We start from the raw sequence: 23,427 nt of genomic DNA, 5'->3' as shown, positions 1-23,427 counted from the left end.
TATAGGAAATTTAACTTTCACAATCTTGCTTATGTTTATATTGTACTAAACCTTGTTTGATGGCTCTTACACATTATATATCTGGTCCTTTCAAAACGGTCAGAACTTATTTTTATTCTTCCTCCGAAAGAGTAGGGCATAGTAGCATGTATGATCAACTTGCAGCTCTACCTTCTGTTAACTTGTAAGTGTGCTTATTTTACAAATATGCATGTTTCATTGATTTTTGGATAATAGCGGCACTGATTCAGGTTGAAGAAGCTGAAATACTCTTGAATGGCTCTGAACATGTGGTGTTTGATGAGGTTTATGTTGTATTATAGGTTTATAGTTCTTATAGGGAGAAACTGAGTTCATCTGCACTTTGTTTATTCTATTTCATTTCATGAGATATCTTTACGGAAATCTCAGGTTGAGCACTAACAGTGAAAGCTCTTCCCAAATTTCATTCTTTTCTGAGCATTTACAAACATTTGGAATTCTGGAGTCTGTAGCTAGAGCTTTCCTTGGATTTCTTTTCCTTTCTACCAATTTTCAGACGTTTGGAATAGCATTTGTGACATCTGTAGCGTTGTCATGAATCTTGTTATTTTCAGTTTGCACATCATGTCTATGTATTAAGATTTGGTTTAATAGTTTGCATATCAAGCATAACCGTGTACATGATAAAATGGTAAATCCTCTTTTCTGCCAGAGTAAAATATATAGTACTTAGTAGTATCATATAATGTTTTTATTTTGGAGTCGCTTGTAAGATCAATTTTGACAGTTTGCTGCAAAATTGTTAACCGACAATTCTTTTTGCGTTGTTATCTACTATTGACATTCCCAACACCTTCTCCCTTTGACAGATGGAATTATCCTTTCGCAACCCTGCTTTAGTGTCTTGGTAGCCACATTTTGTTGCATGATTCGCGGCCTATTCATTTGACGATATCTTAGACACTTTGGTAACTCTCTTTCTTCCCTCAGAATGGGGACGGTGGGTATTATTATACTACTGCTAGCCCTTTCCTTCCTGCCCTCAATGCACGATAAACCAACCTGACTTTGGTGCAGTAGTATAAAGGCTATACAACACAAGGTTTGGAATATTTATTGTGAACAAAATCTGGTATTAGAATCTTATTGTGATCAAACTCTAGTATTAATATTAAATAGAGAGAAACAGACCCGTTAATTACCGATTTTCCAAATTGTAAACAAGGGACATCTCCATTGTCCAAAAAATCAATAAATGAACCAACTTCTAGGATGCTTTTTTTGCCAGTTATTCTTTTCTGCAATCTTCTGTCACAATGTTTACATGCATTTGAGCGTTAGGCACTGCAGATATTACTTAATTTTCGAGAAACCATTTCATAAACCAAACCCATGACACGTTTTCAACTTAATATTGTTATTCATGCAAGCCAAGCCACTTCATAGATTAAACATTCCATCTCAGTCTGGCGGATAGAAAGCTGCATATATGCTTCTGCTTCAAGCAGAGTTAACCAAAAGAATTTGATAACAATACAGTCAAACCACTATAACATCCTTATATAACAAAACTTCACTATAAAAGCCAGTTTTTTTTTCGGAACCAAATTTCATGTTGTATTACAATATATGTTCTCTATAACAGCAATTCGTTATAACATCCAAAAATATCCGGAACAAAGGAGACTGTTATAGAAAGGTTTGACTGTATATCAAAGCTGCAATGCAGATGCGTCTGATCACCAAACTAGTCATAGTTAAGTCTCATATCTGATTTAAAAGGATCTACTTGTTCTTCCAGAAATACATAGAAAAGAATAAGTGCAACAAATCAGCTTTCATTTCTTCTTGCAAAAGGGAAGTTAACCTTCGTTTGCTCAGACGTCAAGACCTTCATTTCACTAAACATTCTTTTCCTTTTGGGGGAAATACATTAAAATTAGTAATCAAATCACAATGATAGTAAGATTTAATCTCATGGTGGAAAAGTGGGTAATAGTAAGGAAAATAGCGAAGAACAAAGAGCATTATGACCTGCTACAAATTTCTTTCGTTCTTTTTTCTCCAGGGGGTGGAGGGTAGGTGCAGTGCAAGGGAGTAAGAAGAAAGAAGGATGCAAAAGGGAATGAAGGAAAAAAGTGACATTCCAATTTATAAAGGCAAAGGTTTTCTATCTGGCCATGATTCTACTTTCTCAAAATACTTCACAGGCACGGTACCATCAAATCCCTCCGTCAAGATAACTCTGTTGTCTGAGATATAAAGCTTCATCCCATCTGAAGCAATGCATAGCAGTGAGAAACAGGGAAAAGTAGAATTTTTGAATTTTCATCACTTCCACGCAAGTATCAACTTATGAATATGTTCTCTTTGTGATTTCAAGGTTAGTTTTTGAATCTAGAAAGAATATATAAATAAGCTAAGACTTCACTCTCAATACAGAGAGTTAGAATATCGTTTCCTGTCATCTCACTGCAGATATTACTTATTTCTTGAGAACCCATTATAAGTTCTAATACGTTCAGTCTCTAACTAATACCTTATTCGATTCCATTTTATTGGAAGTATGATAATACTTTAGAACAACTTGACTAGAATTCAAAAATCGAAACAGTTACCTTCCAAAGCTCTTCTCACATCAAGAAATATGAGGACATTAACATCTCGCCTCATTCCTGGTCAGACAAAAAGATTATTCGGTTACCCAAGAAACCAAGTATATTGAAGTTCAGGTGAACTGTCTAAAATCAAGAGTTTGTTGTTGGTAGAGGAAGATACAGAAGGTCAAAGATAAAGAATGATATGCATAAGTTTATACATGGGTCAGAAAGCACAACAATTAAGAAATCGCAGGAAATGATTCTTAGAAATGCACCATGTCGGGATTCTACTAGATCAATACTGTATCTTTGATGGTACAGTTGAGAAATTAGTGTTACAGGGATTATTCATGCCATGAGAAACAGTAATCGGTGCAAGTGGATTTATGACATTAGCATAAAATACAATGAAATATAAATTGTGATAATACATAATAGCAACAGATACAAGATCCTATGAGATATCTTACCACTAATTACCTCCCCATCTGTTGGCAAGCCACATGAGAAATGAACATGTAACCTTTTCATCCGTTTGAGTCCATGCTCCAAAATTGATTCCAAATTCTTCTTATAAGTGCCATGTACACAAACTGCATTTCCACAAACGAAAATCAAGACACCAGAGACAGAAAATTCTCAAGTAAGACCCAGGGGACATTGATATAAAAATTATTGTTCAGCACGAGATGAGGAAGTGATCTCAATTTATAGACACAATTAATGAATTGAGGTCAAGACCCACCCTTTTTTATGTTGGGAAAACAAGAACCTAAAAATGAAACTTGAAGAGTTTTCTGAACTTACATTAAACATGTATTGAGTTCAGGATCACCCCTTTTCTGGTCGACATTACAATATACAAAATGAGAATTTGAAAATGAAACTCTGAATTTTTGTACTCATACATTATACATTTATTAACATTAATACTCAGATTTTAGCACTTTATACAAAAAAAAATTACTCCGATTTTAGTATTTGCTACTACATTGAAAAGCATGATCTTTTCGGGAAAATTATCAACAATATAAAATTGTTGACAGTTAAGTTGCAATAGAAGGAATACATGGCAGTTTGACATTGTGCAAGATCCAAATTTATTCCTTTTAGCCCTATGACCAATCAACCCGCACCCCCATGATGCTGAACGGGTGCTTAGAATTTATAAAACAGTTCAAATAATAGCCCAGACAGACTCCAAATAAGAGTGATTTTTCCTATGAAAAGAGAAATATTCCAACTAAGGTATTTATAAGTGTTATTAAATGCACAAAATTCACTTTACCTGGAACTTCGTCAGCTGAAAGGATCGGTTTTAATAAGCTCTGAGTTTCAACTATCTGCTAAGAGACATAAAAACTTAGAGAAAAAAATTGCCAACTCAAAGATTATGAACTGATATTGGGTAAAGGGCACATATATGTTATTTTCATTTGCAGTGTCAGACTTTGTAAATGAATACAGTATAGTTGACATTGAAAAAAACAACTGCTGGTCATTTGAAGTTTCTACAAGAATAAAAACATAAACGCCAATCTAGTCATAAAAAATAGAAAGAACTAAAAACTTGGACATCAACTATGTTCAAAAGAACAGAAGAAGCAGTACATAGTTGTGCAAAAAAAAAAGAATAAATATTTGACATACTCAGAAAACGAGAAGAAGAAGCTGGATCTATTTATACAAAAGTAATTTTGATGTCAACCCTGTTCAGAATAAAGAAGAAGAACAACAAAGAACATTGGAGTCTCCTCGACTGGAACAATATATTTTCAGCTACTAACAATGACATTGCTAACTTGTGGGCCACAGAAGTCTGTTGGATTTCTGCTATACCATTACTTTAGTTTATCATACAAGGGAAAAACACATATGAGAAGGGTCTGCACATCATGAGATACTTTTCAATAACGAAAAGATGAAATTGGAATTTTTAGAAACATGAGTAACATACCGATGCACTGAGAATTTTATAATAGTGTTCCATTTGTAATACAAAATATACAGAGAATTAATTTTTACTTTGTATAAGGTTGGCCTGAGATAAATTAAATAAAAAAAACACAATAAGTGAGAATCTTATAGCTGGCCCCAACTTATTTGGGACTGAGGCGTAGCAGTTTATGAGTAAGATACGGATGCACTGAGAATCTCATAATAGTGTTTCATTTGTAATACAAAATTATTAGGAACAATAATGGTGTAATTGCTTGCACTAAATGAAGTATGCTTATAGGCACTTCCCTAACACACTTTCTAAAGTGCACGAATTGAAGGAAAATCCATGTTTAATCTCTCACTTTCCAGTATTCATTCTCCTTCTCCTTCTCTTCTCATCCCCAAACATATTGAGACTTTACCTCTTCATTCATCAAAAGTCCACGAATTTGTCCAGCTATAGTGGAAGACTGGAAGTACCCACCAGAGGCTCCTCCCTCTGAATGACTAATTTATTGATTTCCAACATAGTTCTGCTCGAAATAGAAAAGGAAATGACATTATTCCACTTTAAGGAGGGAACGTACCTTTACTGTGTGGCCCTGGTTAGCACGTATCAGAAGCTCTCCATTCTCTTCCAACAGGCCGAATCTTTGCTTGTTATCGTTCCGTACTGCCTATAAAAATACAACGAAAACCAGTTCACCCAACTGAAAGAAAGGAAGTTCATTCAATGAAAAGCCAGCATTTGTTTTCCAGTTAGGACCAGAAGGTATAGCTCTTTTTCAACTAAATTGACTCGAGAACCATTTGCAATCCAAGGAATAAACAGATCAGAGTTTTCGGCCTCATTTGTTTGCACTTAATGGATGTCTGAATCTTAATCATCCAGATCAAAGACATTAAGTGTGTTTGTTTTTAAAGTCTGAATCTTAATTAATCAGATCTTAATCATTAAGTGTGTTTGTTTTTTTACTTCACAACCACTTAGTGGGTCTGAATAGGTCTGTATGATTAAGATCTATAACAGAGACTTAATTTTATTAAGATGCTATCACATATTCATTATTAATTGCTGCCATTGCCTGCCATTATCAACTACCACTATACTCCACCACCCCACCACCACCACCATCATCCTCAATTATAGTCGCCATCATTATTGACCATCACCACCTGCTATCCCCACCATTCCGACCACTGTCATTCTCACCCACAATCAACACTCATCCACCTCACCTACCACAACTGACCACCCCATCACCATCAACAACCACAACCGGCACTGCCCATCATTATAACCTACCACCACCCACCCACCACCTTCCTCAGTCACAACTACTACTACCACCCCCAATTATTAGCTATAACCACCCATCACCACCATCCTCAATCATAATCGCCACCACTACCAATCACTACTAGCTACTAGCATGTACTACCATCATCAACCAAAACTACCACCAACCACCACCTCTAGTCGGCATTCACCCGTTAGCCATCACCATCAACAACTATCATATTTAGAAAAACTATATATTTTATTGATAGAATATTAGATTAGTTAGTATTTCATTTGAATTTTATGTTTATTAATTTTCAAATAAAGATAAATTTTATGCATTTAGATGTAAAAAATCAAACAGTCTTAATTATTTCTATCCAGACCTTAATACACATCTTAATATATTCAGATGTGTATTCAAATTCAGATGTCTTAATCGTAATACACATCTTGATATTCAGATGTGTATTCAGATTCAGACGTCTTAATCTTAAAAAAACAAATGAGGCCTTCGTCAACCTCATACAAGAAATGGAGGCAACAAATTAAAGGAGCACAAGGCTTCACATAACTAACCTCTTTGACATCATCAACAGTGTGTGACCTCAATGGGACATTGGCAAATGTTTTTAAGTTTAGCTTTAAAAGATCCTGCACCTTCACATACCCATCATTCCTCATATTCAAGTTTAGCTCAGAGGCCATGTGCCGCAAAATGCGTGTCCTAAGTTTAAACAACAGTTACAACATTACAGAATATTCGAAATATCATATTTGGTTTAGGCAAAGTTTGGTTTTTGATAAGAGAACTTAGAAAGTTTAAAACAAGTGACACTTGGTACTTAACGAACTATAGTTTCAAACACTACAGTATGTACATACCCTTAATCCCTAGAAGCCTGGAACTAATCACTTCCAATGATCATCATAGCTAGTCAAAATTTTCTAAGTATTATTTTTTTCCTTTATTAACTCCTTTTCCCCTCCCCCTGAGTTTCACAAAGCATTGCTGGTTAGAGAGGATTCGTAAAGCTAAAGCCAACTAATTGGGATTACTGTTCTGTTGATTGACTGCTTGTACTATCATATGTCACAAGAAGAAGGATAGTCTATCTACATGAATTACTGAAATCATCGGCACCTGACCTGAATAGAGGAAATGTAAACAGATGATTCATACAGCGCACCCAACTAATTTGGAATTGAGGCTTTTTGTTGATTAATTTACTACCATGGCGTCACATAACAAAAAAAATCAATACCAAAAGCCTGAAAGAAGAAATACATAGTGATAAACGTACAAGAGTCTCCCAAGAGCATCAATTTTATCTTTGCCGGAGCTGGCAGCAGCACCGCCACGGCCTCCTGATCTTTCGTTATTGTCCCATCCTCTCCCTCTTCCTCTACCACCGCTGCCATTGATTCAGAACCATAATTTTCCAATTCAAGATTGAAACTTTACAGAGAATTACTCAGCAAAAGAAGAAGAAAACATATTACCTTCGATTGGAATGAGCAAAGGCAGAGGAGGAGGAGGATGAAGAAGGTTTGTGGAAACCCGTGTTGTCCATTGAAGAAGTAAAAGCAGGGAAACGACAGAGCAGAGAAGTGGAGAGGAAGGATGTCAAAGGGGGTGAAGGAAGAGAAAAGATGCGGCAACGTACAAGTCGCAAACTGGAGGTAGTCAGTCGAGAAGTGAACATATGGAATAAGCTGGGAAAACCAATTGGGTCAGTGGGTCAAAGCTCCAATTAGCTCTCTGAGATTTCTCTTATGGCGTTCCTCTATTGACCGTTTTGAATTCAAAGACCGTTCCTCTACATAAAACTTGAAACTCTCAATGGACCAAAGCCTAAAAAGTTATATCATGAGGTATGGTGAACTGAAATCACACGTTCAAACAACATGGAGAAAGGATTACACAAATGTTAGTGGAAATCTGTCATCGTGCATCCATGTAGAAACTACAGGCATTAAAGAGGCAGCAGTAACTTATCCTAAAGGTCACATTTCCTAAGGCCAGTAGTTAATCCCTTATATCGGTGCTTCAGTAAATTTCAAATGAATTTACAACACTCCTAGACCTAGAAATCCCACCCGCAAGCTAAAGATGCGCACATATTTAGGTCCCAACTAATAACATAATCATCATTAAAAGAAACTAGCTATTCAGCATTTCCGTAATTTTTTAAACAAGTATTAAATAAGTAAATCAACAACCAGCTATATGAATACTTTGCTTTATCCAGGTTTTAGTATTTAGAGGATTCACTCCTGTCATTATGTAGAAATTTAGAATTCAGGCAAGGTATCATTACAACCTCTATATTTTTCTTCCCCATTTTATTAGTTATCAAATTATATGTAGGAAAGGAACAAAAGGAAAATTCAATTTTTTTAATAAGCAAAAAATTCCTTACATCAGGAGCAGAGATTTTCAGCCAGCTTGGTGGAGTCCTCTTGTATGGAAGAGCTGAAGCTGAAATACCTTTACTAAGCACCCCAAAAAAAAGATTGACAAAATACAAAAATCAGTACAATGTGGCATGAACAAGTGATACTTAAACAGGAGGTAATAATGAACGAACCCTCGACTGTGCATACGACCCATGGTGGCTGTTTGGTGGCGTACGGTGGTGTGAGAGTGGCTGCCGCGCTCCGGTTGGCTCTGTCAGCGAAACCCTAGAATAACAACTGAAGGAGGGTTAGAGTTTTCTATATATAGGTTCTTTATTTGCATTGAAGTCCTTGGTATATTTTGAATTGTAATTTGGATCTTTTAGGATAATTACATATTACACCCTGATGTTCTGTGATTTTCAAGAACCCTCTTATAGTGACAAAAAGAAAGACGCGCCCATTATTTCAATGCAAAAGATACAAATTTGTCTCCAAAACTATGCAAAATGATCAAGTTTTGTCTAATTGCTGTTAGATCAATCTTTGTTGTTACAGTATAAAAATGGGTTAAATTTTTCTTTAGTGACTAGGTTCCATTATTAAAGATTAATCTCCACCATTAACAAATAGTTCAAGGGAAAATCTCAATCGTTTTGCATAGTTCATTGGCAAATTTGAACAAGTTAGAATAAATCAAGGTTTAAAAATTTTGGCATTACATTTACTAGCGACAATAAGGCATGGCGAATGCTACAATTTTTGCACTGGAAACCACAAAAAAAAAAACCTCATTTCCTAAAGTTTTAGCAAACTTCAATTAGTCAAACATACTCATATCGACAAATTCATCAAAATATGCTTAAGTTCTCAATTCTACCGGAATTAATATGTATCACCAATTTCATACTCTAGTTTATTTTAATACTAATTGGACAAAATGCCCATAAACTTTTTTTCACCAATTGTTAAATCGACTTTGTTGCTTTGTCAAAGTCATCTTTAACTTTTTGTGAACAATTTTAGAGAACAAAAAGTTGTGAGAATTTTCAAATTCTAAAAGATAATGGAGCTTTTAAGTTGTGTATGAGAAATGAAAAAATAAGAAGATGTGAAGGATATCAGGTTTGGTAAATGAAGGCAATATTGTTCATGTGTGCATTTTTGTGAATTAAAGTTGATATTGACAATGGATTAAGTATGGCAGCAAGATGAGATATAGTAGATATAAAATAAAAATGGTGGTTATTATGTTGTAAATTGAAGGAGCAGTTGTTAAGCAAATTCGTATGGATTCAAGTCAATTTGCACAGTGTGGCGATGCAATTGAAAAAATGAAAGGGATTTTATTTGTAATGGTGAAGATAGGGGTGGATGAACGATCTAATTGATGTTATGCGTGGAGGAGGTGTTGTGTGTAAAGGATTCTTGACTAGTGTCCTGTTAACATAGGAAATATTGTACTTGTTTATTTGTATCTTTTTGTATCCTTCAGTCAACCTATATTCTAGAAGTTTGTTAGGTTTATATCTCATCTTGTCCTTATGTATCTTTCTAGTTGTAACTATGCTCATACAAGGAGCTTCTTTATCATTCTGCAGCTTATACGTTTTATGGTATTAAAAGCTTAAAGGAGCTCTTGCGAGTCATATCCTAATTTCTTTTCCCATCCCTATCCTACTCAAATGGCTTATGTTGTCAACTCTGATGCGACGAACAACACTATTGTTCAGTTTAACTCTGTCACATAACTTCCCATTAAGCTAGTAGGTAGTCACAATGTTTCCCTTTGGAAGGCTCAGGTGTTGATGTTTATGCTTGGCCACAATCTGTATGGCCATCTTAATAGAACTACCCTGCTCCTAGCCGAACTATCTCCTCGAGCAACGAAACTGTTACCAACCCTGCGTACCCAACTTGGTTTCACCAGGATCAACTAATTCAAAATGCCATCCTGGCTTTAGTTGATTCTACCCTTGCTGCATCTGTTGCTTCAGCCAACACTTTAAAGGCTGCTTGGGATGCGCTTCACATAGTGTATGCAAATAAATCCCAAATGCGCATTTTCAGTCTACGTGATCGCTTAGCTTGTCTTGCAAAGAATGCTCTGCCTGACACTGACTATATGCATTAAGTTCACTCTCTTTGTGATGAACTTGTTACCGTTAGTGCTTCTGTTACCAACGAGAAGCTTATTGTGAAGATCATCACTGGTCTTGGAACTAAATTCAAAGAATTTTCAGCAGCTATTCGGACACGAGATACTACTATCTCATATGAAGAGTTGTATGAGAAGTTACTTGATCATGAATTTTTCTTGAAACATCATGATATTCGCTCTTCTCTCTTAAATTTCATTACTGATGTTGTCGCACAATGCTCTATTGCGCAATCTCGAAACAACACCAACATAGGTGTATCAATACAGCAAACAACAATTAACCCAATCAAGGCCAACCATGGAAATCTAGAAAGAACTCTGCTCAGCCTGATAACAATTTGACATGTCAACCATGTGATCGTCTTGGTCACTTTGCCCGAGTCTGTCGCAACTACTCCCACAACCATTTTCAGGCTAGAGACAACTTTTCTGGACGTCAACTACTACAACAAGCATCATCATCAACACATGGGCACCCATCACATTGCCTCTGATGCTCAAAGCCTAGCAATTGCTCAAGACTACGACGGGCCAAAGGAAATTGCTATTGGTAATGGTACCATCATACCAATCTCCCAAAATGGTAATACTGAACTAAAATCATCAATTATCGTTTCACCCTATCTAATACTCTTTGCTCTCCTGCTATAAAAAATAATCTCATGTATGTCTCTCAATTTTATCGTGAAAATAACACCTCCATGGAAAAAAAATTCTTTTTTTTTAATCTTTTGAAGGATATGAATACGGGGGTGCTGCTAGTTCAAGGGCGGAGTAACAGGCGACTGTATGCGTGACCACCAACTAGCAATCTTAAGTACAATGTGGATGTTCTAATTCAACTATGGCACCAACGTTTGGGTCATCCAAATCGTCGCACTTTAAACAATATTTTGCATAAGTTATCAGTGTCTGTTAGTTCTTCTACAATAAGTTCTGATTGTAATTCCTGCAATTCTAATAAAGGCCACAGATTACTTTTTTCAGTTAATTCTTTGAAGAGTCATCGACCCCTCCAAATAATTTACAGTGATTTGTGGGGGGCCTGCATCAATTTTATCCATTGATAAAAAATAATATTATATTCCATTTATGGATCACTTTTCAAAATATATGTGGCTATACACCTTAAAATCTAAACAAGAAGTTTAGGAAGTCTGTAAAACATTACATCCACTTTTAGAAAGACGTTTTCAAACAAAAACTTCTTCTTTTTACACTGATGGAGGATGTGAATTCCAAAGCTTAACTTCCTACTTAAAATCATAGGGCATAGAATACTTGGTTTCCCTACCATACACTCCACAACGAGTTGCCTTGGTAGAATGTTGTCATCGGCATGTTATTGAAACTGCAAAAACAGTTCTATATCAAGCCTCGTTACCCTCTAAATTTTTGAGTTTTGCTTGTCATCAAGCTGTATATCTAATAAATAGACTCACTACATAAATTTTAAATAATCGGTGCCTGTATAAAATTTTATTTAAAGAAGCACCGAATTATGAGTCTATTAAAATTTTTGGTTTTTTATGCTATCCATGGCTTAGACCATATGCCAAAAATAAATTAGAACCAAAGTCAAAACCCTATGTTTATTTAGATTTTTCGAATAAATATTATTCTCATCAATGTTTTGATCTTGTCACCTCCAAAATATATCTTTACCGATATGTCGTATTTTTGAAATATAATTATCCCTTTGCAAATATTTTCCAACAATATAAGGATACTAATAAACTCTCAGCATGGGATATATCGGTTAAAGATATTAAAAAAGAACACAGTGATATATCTCCTTTTAAGTGCAAGTTTTGAATTGCCATCTCTAATTTCCATGCATATACAGTCATGGAGTGCTCCTCATCTTCCTATGTGTGCATCATCACGTTCAAGTAATGATCTCTCCACTTTGTCTTCAAACTCTACTTCATCTCAAACTTCACCACCTGAAAGTAACCCTTCCGGCCAAAATAATCGGAATCAATCCCCAATTCCAAATCAACCTACCTCAGCAGCTCTTCGAAGATCCAACCCACCTATCACCATAACCTACCAAAGTCGAAACGCCCTCTCTCAACAACCTGCACCAACCCACGATCAATTCTCACTCCATAGGACCAACTCTGATCACCCTCCCTCTCCCCCTCGTCATCTAATGATCGCATGCTCTCAGACTAACAGTCTGAAACCTATCTGAACCTATACCAAACACCTTCAAATAAACCCAATCCCACCCTTACTAGTGAGTTGTCATGCAGTCTGAATTTGATGTTTTAGTCAGAAACAGAATGAGGTTGATTGCATATGGTTATTCAGGATTAAGCATAAGCCTAATGGTTAAGTTGATAGGTACAAAGCAAGACTTGTTGCGAAAGGGGTTTACTCAGCGACCTGTTTAGACTATCATTCCACCCTTAGTCTGGTGATTAAACTCATAATTGTTCGTTTAGTTCTTGCTATTGCTACTCGACTATCTTGGCCCATTCACCCGTTGGAAGTCAATGACCCATTCTTATAAGAAAGCTTGAAAAAATGTCTAAATGAGGTAGCCTACAGGTTTTGAATATACTTTGCATCCTACTCATGTATGTAACCTTAATAAAGCTATCTATGGTTTGAAAAATCTTCACGAGCTTGGTACAATGAGCTGAAAAATCATCTTCTCACCCTTGGTTTTATTAAGTCTGAATATGATGCATCTCTTTTTATTCTATATAAATCTGGAGTTACTGTATACATCATTGTTTATGTGGATGATATAATTGTGACTGGTAACTAGCCACAGACAATGAAGTCCATAATTGATGCTTTGTCTTCAAGGTTCTCTCTTAAAGATCTTGGGTTGCTTCATTGCTTTCTCAGTGTTGAGGTTACTAGGGGTGGACATAAAATCCGAAAAATCGAATTTCGAACCGAACCAAATTAATTCGGTATTTCGGTTTTGATTTTTTCGGTATTTCGGTCTAATTCAGTATTGCAATTTCGGTATTTCGGTACGGTCCTCGGTATTAGAAATTTGAAATTTCAGTATACCGAAATACCGATTTTTAAAAAAATATTTTCTTATTACCCAGCCCCAATGCCCAAGCCCAAGCTTTTTTTGATTTAATTCCCACTTCCCAGCGCTCCATCCCAACGCCCCAGCCCACTCTAAAGATTAGGGCTAATTTATTAGGTTAGGCCATTAGCAATTTGGCAGTACAAAATACAGATACAGTTGACAACTTGATTGAGTAGGCGATTTGGCGATTTTCGAGCTCCGATTCCTCACTCCTCACTCCTCACAAAATTCCGGCAAACGAAAACATTGTTGTTGCAAACTTGTGATAGTTTCAATTTTCAAAGGTATGTTTCTACTTTCTAGCGTACTTGCGAACTTGTGATTTGGAGATTTCTCATATACACTCAATTACTATGGCTAATTCTTGTTTACAAGTGATGATTAAGTGTCTGCAAGTGATGATTGAAAGTGATCTGTGCTGCTTAGGAACAAATGAGCAGAGAGTTTCAATAGATTCTCAATAATATTTGTATTATATCTGTCCCCGCAAAATTCTCTAATCTCCAATGTGGGTTCCTGAAACCATTTAATTATTGCATATTCCGTAGAAGTTCCAAATGAAGCCTTTAGCAGATCTTTCAGTTTTCTCCTCGTGAAAATGCAACAGTTTCTTCTTGAAGTTAACTAATTATACGGCTACAATACTTGCACACCAGATTGGCACTCTGTGGCAAGAATGTGGGGATGGCTGCTATTTACTTTTATGCCTATATACGTGTAACCTGATCAACTCTTTAAATGTGCAAAACATGAGTCTGTAAATGATTCTTAATCTGTGTTTATATTTGTTGAATTTTGTATAGATGGTAGAAGAAAGTAGAGTAAGTGATGTTGGTTTAAGTGAACGTTTACCTATTACGGTAGAGAGCAACACCAACACCATTGATACTCAAGATACTAAGAAAAGGAAAGCCATGCAACCTAGGTCTGACGTTTGGAACCATTTTGATAAATTTAAGGTAAATGGGGTTGGTAAAGCACGATGTAAATATTGTAAGCAAGCTTATGCTGCTAATTCATCTAAGAATGGAACAACAGGATTGAAGAATCATTTGCTTAGATACAAAGAATACCCACTTAACATTGTTAAAGATAAAAGTCAAACAAAGATAAATTTTCAATCTTGCCAAAATGATGAAGGATCACTTTGGAAATTTGATCAAGAAGTGGTTAGGAGGGTCTTAATTGAGATGATAGTTATTGATGAACTACCATTTAGCTTTGTAGAAAATGAAGGCTTTGTGAAGTTTATGAGAAAAACTCAACCACTATTTCGTCTTCCTTCTCGTAGAACAATAACAAGGGATTGTTATGAAGTTTACGGTTGAATTGAATCAAAATCTAAGAAGGTCTTTTAGAGAAGCACAACCAAAAATTTGCCTCACAACACACACATGAACTTCATTACAAGGAATAAATTATATGTATTTGACAGTTCACTTCATTGATAGGAATTGGAAGTTGCATAAAAGAATACTAAATTTTTGCCCTATCACTAGTCATAAGGGTGAAGAGATGGCTAAATCTATTAGGGATTGTTTGCTTGAATGAAATTAGACAAGGTTTTCACTATTACCGTGGACAATATTTCTTCAAATGATGTCACAGTCAAAGAATTATCTAAACAGTTAGATATGTGGAAAACTAATATGATGAATGGTAAACATCTTCATGTGAGATGCATGGCTCATATACTAAATCTAATTGTGCAAGATGGTTTGAAAGAACTTGATGCTTCTGTGACACGTGTTAGAAATATTGTGAGGTATGTGAGATCTTCGCCTGCAAGGACCTTAAAGTTTAAACAGTGTTGTGCACATGTAAAGGTAGAATGTACCAAAACGTTGTGTTTGGATGTTCCTACTAGGTGGAATTCTACCTATTTGATGTTGTACGACACAAAACTTTGAAAAGGCCTTTGACAAGTTACATTTTTTTGATGATGGATTTTCTGCTTATCAATGTTCTCATCTTTGTGAAGATGGTAGTAGTACAGGTCCTCTTGAATCTGATGATTGGGTAAATGTGAGGAATGTGATAGAGTTCCTTAAAAGATTTCACGAGCTAACTAAAAAAGTTTCAGGTTCACGTTATGTCCCTTGTAATTCTTATTTTGAGGATGTATCTGAACTTTATTGTCATTTGAAAATGTGGTTAGTTAGTGAGGATGAGCATTTGAGAAAAATGGCTGAGCAAATGCAAGAAAAGTTCAAGAAGTATTGGGGTGAGCCTGAAAAGATGAATAAAATAATTTTTATTGCTTCCGTCTTGGATCCACGTAATAAATTTGAATATGTTGAGGGAGCACTTGAAAAACTTTTTGGGGAGGAAAAAGGGAAGAAAATAAATGTTGAGGTGTATGCTTATATGAACTCTTTGTTTGGAGAGTATCTAAAAAAGTATTCAACCGGATCTTGTCCTCAATCTCCATCTAGTTCTACTTCATCTAACAACATATCTAATACATCTAGTGAGAGTGTTATAAATGCATCTTTAATAAGGACGAAGCTTTACTTGAAGAAATAAAAGGAAGACAATGGAAGTGGGGGTGCTAAATCGGAGTTGGATAAATACATTAGTGAAGAACAAGAGCCTTTTAGTGAAGAATATGATATCTTAAGTGGGTGAAAAACACATGCTCCTAGATTTCCCATTCTTTCGGAGTTGGCTCGTGATGTGTTGGCCATTCCAATTTCTAGTGTGACGTCAGAATGCGCGTTTAGCACTGGTGGCCGTACTCTTGATTCATTTAGGAGTTCATTGACTCCTAAATGTGTGCAAGCTCTTATTTGTGTTCAAGATTGTCTTAGAGAAGAGAAGAATCCTATTAGTGTTGAAGAAGATTTGAAGTATCTTGAGGAACTCGAGCTTGGTAAGCTTTAATATTTTGTGTATATTTTAGTTCAAAATAATATATCATACTTGTTTATTTGTATGACATATTTGGTCGAATTATCTTTAGATATGGAAAATAATGGAAGCACTACTAGCATTGTTTGACGTATAGTTGCAACTTGCAATTCGAGTGGTAAGTTTAATACTCTATTTGTTTGGTGATATACTTTTGTAGTTTTGTTTTATTATCATCAAAAAATAATATTCTAACTTATGATTTATATTTTTTTAGGTTCAAGTGCAATCATGCCCGATGCTCCTAAAGTACGCTCTGATATTTGGGAACACTTTGAAGTGAAAGAAGATAACGAAAAAGTTCGCAAAGTAGAGTGCAAGCATTGTGGTCAAGACTATAATGTTAATCCAAAGAGGAATGGAACATCTGGTTTAAGGAAGCATATATAGCGTTGTCTTGCGCGTCTTCCTGGAATCTGTATTTCAGAATTAAGACTAAGTTGATTCGAGACTATTAGTGTAAACTTGAATTGAGGGATGCCCTCTCTGTTTTGCACTTTTTTTATTTGGCTGCTATTGTGTTAGAGACTTAGAGTCTGAGCCTGTTAGACTTTTTTGGCTGCTGCCTGCTATTGTCTTATCTTAAATGTTGTGTATTTGTGTTTATGGTTTGGTTGTTCAGTTGTTCTTGGCATTGGCAGTGTGTAAATGTAATTGGCACAGTGCAATTGGCTGTTCAGGTGTTCCTGATGTTGCTGCTACATGTTAGTTACAATTGCAGCTTGGCAGTATGTAAATGTTTGGATGTTCAGGTGTTCTGCGGATGGTTTGGTTGTTCAGGTGTTCTGCAGATGCTTGTTACATGGCCTGAAATCTGAATGCTAGCCATCTCTTCTAAAGAATGACAAGAATAATTCTGGTTTTTCTTGCTTGGCTGCAGATCTATTAGCTTCGCTGCAGATACTTGTTACATGGCCTAAAGCCTTCAGTCTAATTCTGTTGTGTGCCTGTGTCTATTTAAGAATGAAGGACTGAAGGCTATATGTTAAATGTTAGTTACAACTTATAATTATATGCTTGTTGGTTGTTGTTGTGCGTATGAAGATGGTTGCAGGCTTGCAACACAATTGTTGTAAAAAATCATTTTGTCCTTAGTTCCTAACAGTGCTATAGTAGCAGCAGTTTGTGTTTTTTTTTAAATTTTCCTGTTAATGCATTTTTTATGCGTGGTTAATCTGCTTCAACAACTTAATTTCAGTAGTTGACAGCCTTGACACGTCTATATGAAAAAGCAGCTTAATATTGGAGCAGAAACTTCATATTGAAGCAGTATCAAAATTTAATATTGAAACAAAAATTTCAGTAGTTGACGCGTCTATATTTTAAATTATACTCATTAATGTATCAAAACGAAACCGTAACGAACCAAAATAAGAAATACTGAACCGTATCGAACTATTTTGGTACGATATTTGGTATACACAATCGATAAATCGAATATCGAATTACCGAACCGAAGTGCGCAAATACCGAACTGAAATACCGAACGCCCACCCCTAGAGGTTACTCCTGATGACAACTAGCTGCTTTCTGCTTTCCTTATTGGTTTAGTGCTAACTCTGCTAGGTATAGGTAGGGAGTCTTCTACAAGTCGCATTATTGATCGATGACCTGATTTTGGAAGCATTATATAAGGCATTATATGGTCTCAAGCAGGCGCTTCGTGCATGGTTTAGTCGATTTGGTTCCTTTCTACTATCACATGGGTTTCAGAATAGCCATGTAGATTCATCTATATTTGTTTATTCATCTGGTGGTCAATATCTTTTCTTGTTATTACATGTGGATGGTATCTTACTGACCGGCTATGATCCTAGCTTAATATCCTGGTTTTCTAGATTAATTAACTCCGAGTTTTCTATTACTGATCTTGGTAATCTTCATTATTTTTTGGGTGTTCGCGTCACTCGATTGGCAAATAGTTTGCATCTCTTTCAGAGTAAGTATGCTCGAGATATTCTTGATCGTGCTGGTTTGTTACAGTCCAAGCCTATCTCTACTCCATCTTCTTCTCGATCTGACACTATTGAGGACTTTGCTATTGTTGATGGTACTTTATACCACAATCTAGTGGGTGTTTTACAATATTTGACTCTAACTCGACCAAACATTGCCTTTGCGATAAATACAGCTAGTCAATACTCACATGCTCCTACTTCCGCTCACATTGCTGCTGTTAAATGCATTTTGTGTTATATTGCCGGTACTCTCGATTTTGGGTTGTTATTGAAATCAGTTACTACCTATTCTCTTAATGCATATTCGAATTCTGATTGGGTTGGTTGTCCTAATACTCATCGGTCTACCACTGGATCTCTGATTTTCTTTGGTTCAAATCTCATTTCTTGGTCTTCTAAGAAGCAATATATTGTCTCTCGCTCTAGTACCGAGGTTAAGTATCGTGCCATGGCTCACACTGTGGCTGAGGTATTATGGATTCAACAACTGCTACGGGACTTGCATAATTTTTCTCTCTGATGAGCCACTCGTCTTCTGTGATAATGTAAGTGCCTTATATCTTATGATGAATCCTATATATCATTATCATACAAAGCATCTTGTAGTTGATTTTCACTTTGTATGGGAACATGTAGCCTCTGAATCTATTCTTGTTCGCTATCTTCCAACGGAGCGTCAACTAGCTGACATTCTTACCAAGGGCCTATCCTCTCATCGATTTAAGACTCTTCGAGGCAATCTTCACATGTTCCCACACTTGATTGAGGGGGCGTGATAATATACATGTATCTTTTACCATGTTAGCCTAGGAATTGTTGTATATTACTCTTTTAAATAAGGGTATTCTTGTCTCTTACACTTATGTACTGCTTGATAAATACAATGACAATCCCGAAGCATTACTATGGGGCATTATTATATCAATTCTCCCATCTCATGGTCTTCTAAAAAGCAACGCTATGTTTCTCAGTTGTCTACCGAGGTAGAATATAGAGATGTTGCTGCTACAACCTCTGTAGTTGTTTGGCTCACCAACTTGCTTCGTGAACTTCGCTTCACGTTGTCAAGTCCTACTCGAGTTCTCTGTGACAAAATAAGCACTACTCACATTTGTTCCAATCCAGCTTTTCATAGCCATATGAAACATGTTGAAATCAACTTTCACTTTGTTCGTCAGCTTGTCTAGTCTAAAGTTTTCGAGGTACATCATCTTTATTCTGTGGATCAAGTTGCAGATATTTTTACGAAGTTGCTGCCCTGTTCCGCATTGCTACGTATTTATCCCAAGTTGGGTCTTGTTGACATAAGCCCCACCTTGCGGGGGTGTGTAAGGGACTCTTGACTAATGCCCTGTTAACATAGGAGATTTTGTACTAGTTTATCTGTATCTTTTTGTGTCTTTCTCTGTCCTTCAGTTAACCTATTTTCTAGGAGTCTGTTAGGTTTATATCTCTTCTTATCCTTATGTATCTTTACGCATATTCTTTTGTATCTTTCTGGATGTAACTCTGCTCTATATAAAGAGCTTCTTTATTCATTCTGCAGCTTATACGCTTTATTGTGATGGTTTAAGATTTAAAAGTTGGGAAAATGTCCAAATTTGTTCATGAATAATGCGAAATGGTCGAGATTTATAGTTGTTAGTCTATTAACCCGGTTGTACATATTGGTTTTATAAATTGTGGTCTTATACGATAACAATTATTACAATGCCCCAATTTTAAATAAGTTAAGGTAAGTTATGTGAATCCATACTAACAATGTTTATAATTACTTTAAAACAATTGATTAACATGAAAAAATAAAACATTTATAAAGAAAACTGAATTACTCGAATAATATCAACTTCATTACATAATACACGTTGAAAAAGATTCAGTGGAATATTTACAAATACATACAAAGAAAAAATAATACTACAGTACGAACTAACGGGAGTTCAGGAAAATAACATCATCAATTACCGTAAAATAAATAAAAGGAAGTCACGTTTTTTTCTCTTTTTTTTAATAAGTTAAATAAGCTTTAAAAGAGATAGGTTGCTAATTTAAAATCTTAATATAATAGTAATAGATAAGAGAAAAAGTGAGGTGGCAAAAATGGCTTGGAGTCGCCCCCGTCACAAAACTCACAGCCAGCATTTGAAAGGTTAAGGTTCATTTCAGATTTATATTTTGTTTTCTTCCACTTATTTTTATTTATTGTATCTTTAGGATTTTTACTATGTCATGTGTTAGCGATTTTGAATATTATGCTGTAGTTGATCCTGACCATATATATTGATAACCAAAAGGTACTGTTTTCTTCTGCTTCTTCGTGTGTCATCAGTTAGGAGATTTTTATTTTCTCCAAAGTATTGCAACAACCAAAAGAAACAAGAAGTCGAGAGATGCAATCCCTGTCAAAAAAATTCTTTAGCACAAAATTAAAGGAATCATCATCATTTTCCCAACTGTGAATCCACATGAGAGGACTGTAGTATCACTTCTTCCTGACAAAAAAGGACAAAGAGTTAATAATGGAAATTGCTGTACAATAACATTATTGTGCTTCGTCAAGGTCACAGCCCACAGGTCACATCTTAAAATTCATTTGAATCATATGTAGTTAGTTTCCTTTAATAAAGTTATATATATATATATATTAAAACAAGAAAGTTTGCATTGTGATTAAGCCAAGTTATAAGCTAATATAAAGTCACTTGACAATTTAGGAAAATATTTATTATAGTATTTAATTTAAATTGAAATATAATATTTCTTTAATTTAAATAGAAAGATAGCAAATAAGATTCTTTTGAATCTGAATGGAAAGAAAGTTAAAACTGAATTGATTGATTAATTAATTAGGAAAACTAATCAACACATAAATGTTCCAATTCAAACGAGAGACTCAACGAGTGAGGCAAATTGTTCTAAATAATGAGAAAGAATTTTTTGAAATTTGAGTTCACAACAGAAATAATAAAAAAACAAAAACGTGTTTGTTAATAGAAATAAGACTAAAAGAATCTAGGTTCGAACCCATATTCATAATTACCGAGTTGTTGGATCAAAACTTAACTTTCGTAACTACCTTAGGTGATCAACAGTGTTCACTTCTCCGTGTGCCTAAGACGTTAATTCAATAAATTTAAGTATAACAAATATGAAATTAAGATTTATATTATATTAGTAGTGATAACAGAAGACAGAAAATATAAATTGAAGCATCAACTTATATGGTGATTAATAAAGGAAAATTTGCTTAGGTGATAGAACATTTTCTTCAGCAATCAGTAAACTCAATGTTGAAATCAATCTATATTTATATTTATATATATTATACATATTAAAGGAATAATTTGCATTGTGACTAAGTTAAGTGGGCAGTGGCACGCTACTATAAAATTATTTGACAACTTTGGATAATATTTATAATCTATCTATATATCTATATTATATTAAAAGGAGAGTAGTGAAGCATGACATTAAACCAAGTGGTAAGCTAAAAAAAAGCCACTTGACAATTTTAAGACAATATTAAAAATTTGAATTATAAATGGAAACATAATTAATGGAAGTAGTAGTTCAATAAGAATTATTTTTTAATTATGATACAAATCTCTATTAGTAGTATAATTTAGTTAACATTTTTTTTATAGTTATGGTAGGGATGAAATAAATTATGGTAGGGACGAATTTTAGTTAATTGATCAAGCTTTGTAACTGACCTTATTTTGGTACAATATACATTACTGTATGTATCTTTAATTAAAATTTTATGCATAATTTAGTTATGGTAGGTATCCTTTTTGAAAAAGAATCAATTAAATTTTCGTTTTGTATCTTACACATTAATTTTAAGTTGAAATAGTAATTCTTTATTTAGTACAAACTTTGTATCTAACCTTATTTGGGTGCAGTATAAATTACTGTAGGTATTTTTAATTAAAATTTTGTGTATAATTCAGTTATGGTAGGTATCTTTTTTTGAGAAAGAATTAATTAAATTTTTATTTTGTATCTTACACATTAATTTTAAGTTGAAATAATAATTTTTTATTTAATACAAGCTTTGTATCTGACCTTATTTGTGAACGATATACATTACTGTAGGTACCTTTAATTAAATTTTGTGCATAATTCAATTACGGTAGGAAAAATAATTAAATAGTTATATATATATATATATATATATATATATAATGAAGTTATATTAATGTTGACAATTCAGACAATAAATATTTTATACATAAATAAATATTTCTTAAAATAACAGTGAAAATATTGTTGCAATAATTAGAGTTTTTACGATTAATATTTGAATTGAGTATTGCTAGGTTAAATTTGAAAGTATAAGATGATTTTTGAAAATGTGGTCCAATGGAGAAAATAGAAGAATAAGATATATTTGAATTTGAGATGGGACTTTTTTTTTTAATATGATAAGAAAATTCATATTTAAGAATATGAACAATAGAGTCAAAGTTACTATTGAAATAATTTTTATTTATTATTTGTATTATATTAAAATGAATGTGATAAAAGTGGATATTATATTCAAGTAAACTAATAAAAAGCATATGACAACGTTAATAATATTGAGTATTGAATATACAATAGCAAAATGAGAAACAAACAGAGAAAAAAATCAAAATTTCTATCATAAAGAACAAAAAAGGATAAAACTTATTTAAATTTGATATAAAAAAGTTTTTTTTAAGTATGATAAAAAATGGTCATGATGTGGATAAGGCCACATAACTGAAGTTTAATAGATTAAAAAAAATTTAAAAAATCAAAATACTAATACTAAGAAATAGAAGGGAAATAAAATAGTTTAAAAAAAGTAATAAAGTAAATATATAATGCTTAAAAATATTATTAATAAATTTAAACTATTTGATAATTTGGGTATTAATTTTAAATAAAATAAATAATTATTTCAAGATTAAAAAAATCATACATCGATTTATATAATAATATTAAAGGATATAAACAGATTATGATATTAAATAAAGAGGCATGTTAATGAAAGTCACATAAGAAAATAAAATACTATATACTAGGTAACTTAATAGCAATAATAAAAAATCTAAAAATATTTAATATTAAAAATAGAAGGGAAAGACGATTGAACTTGAGATTTA

General features: G+C 34.2%; 1 protein-coding gene across 2 annotated transcripts; it reads right to left on the bottom strand.

Annotated features, from left to right (window-relative positions):
* Positions 1 to 1,540: 1,540 nt before the first annotated feature.
* LOC104247732 (uncharacterized) lies at positions 1,541 to 8,500 on the bottom strand. Of its 2 annotated transcripts, none has more exons than XM_070170859.1 (10): positions 8,397 to 8,500; positions 8,229 to 8,301; positions 7,309 to 7,660; positions 7,110 to 7,220; positions 6,385 to 6,532; positions 5,111 to 5,200; positions 3,871 to 3,925; positions 3,053 to 3,175; positions 2,601 to 2,657; positions 1,541 to 2,258 (listed from the first exon to the last, which is right to left on the bottom strand). In XM_070170859.1, the coding sequence occupies exons 3-10, from the start codon at positions 7,509 to 7,511 to the stop codon at positions 2,134 to 2,136; spliced, it is 912 nt and encodes a 303-aa protein (XP_070026960.1). In that variant the 5' UTR covers positions 7,512 to 7,660; positions 8,229 to 8,301; positions 8,397 to 8,500; the 3' UTR covers positions 1,541 to 2,133. The 2 variants fall into 2 exon arrangements, with proteins under 2 accessions (XP_070026960.1, XP_070026963.1); XM_070170862.1 differs by having other exon boundaries at positions 7,309 to 7,625; positions 8,397 to 8,475.
* Positions 8,501 to 23,427: the final 14,927 nt, after the last annotated feature.

Source organism: Nicotiana sylvestris, chromosome 1 (assembly GCF_000393655.2).
Source record: "Nicotiana sylvestris chromosome 1, ASM39365v2, whole genome shotgun sequence".
NCBI lineage: Eukaryota > Viridiplantae > Streptophyta > Magnoliopsida > Solanales > Solanaceae > Nicotiana > Nicotiana sylvestris.
The sequence above is the reverse complement of the archived record's forward strand: the minus strand, read 5'-3'. Positions and strand labels throughout refer to the sequence as shown.

Excerpts from the sequence above, each read along its gene's own strand:
- LOC104247732 (XM_070170859.1), bottom strand. The coding sequence starts at position 7,511 with ATGTTCACTTCTCGACTGACTACCTCCAGTTTGCGACTTGTACGTTGC. Across the intron at positions 7,221-7,308 it reads TTTGCTCATTCCAATCGAAG|CGGTGGTAGAGGAAGAGGGA; the intron begins GTAATATGTTTT and ends AATCAATGGCAG. Across the intron at positions 5,201-6,384 it reads CTGTTGATGATGTCAAAGAG|GCAGTACGGAACGATAACAA; the intron begins GTTAGTTATGTG and ends GTATTTTTATAG.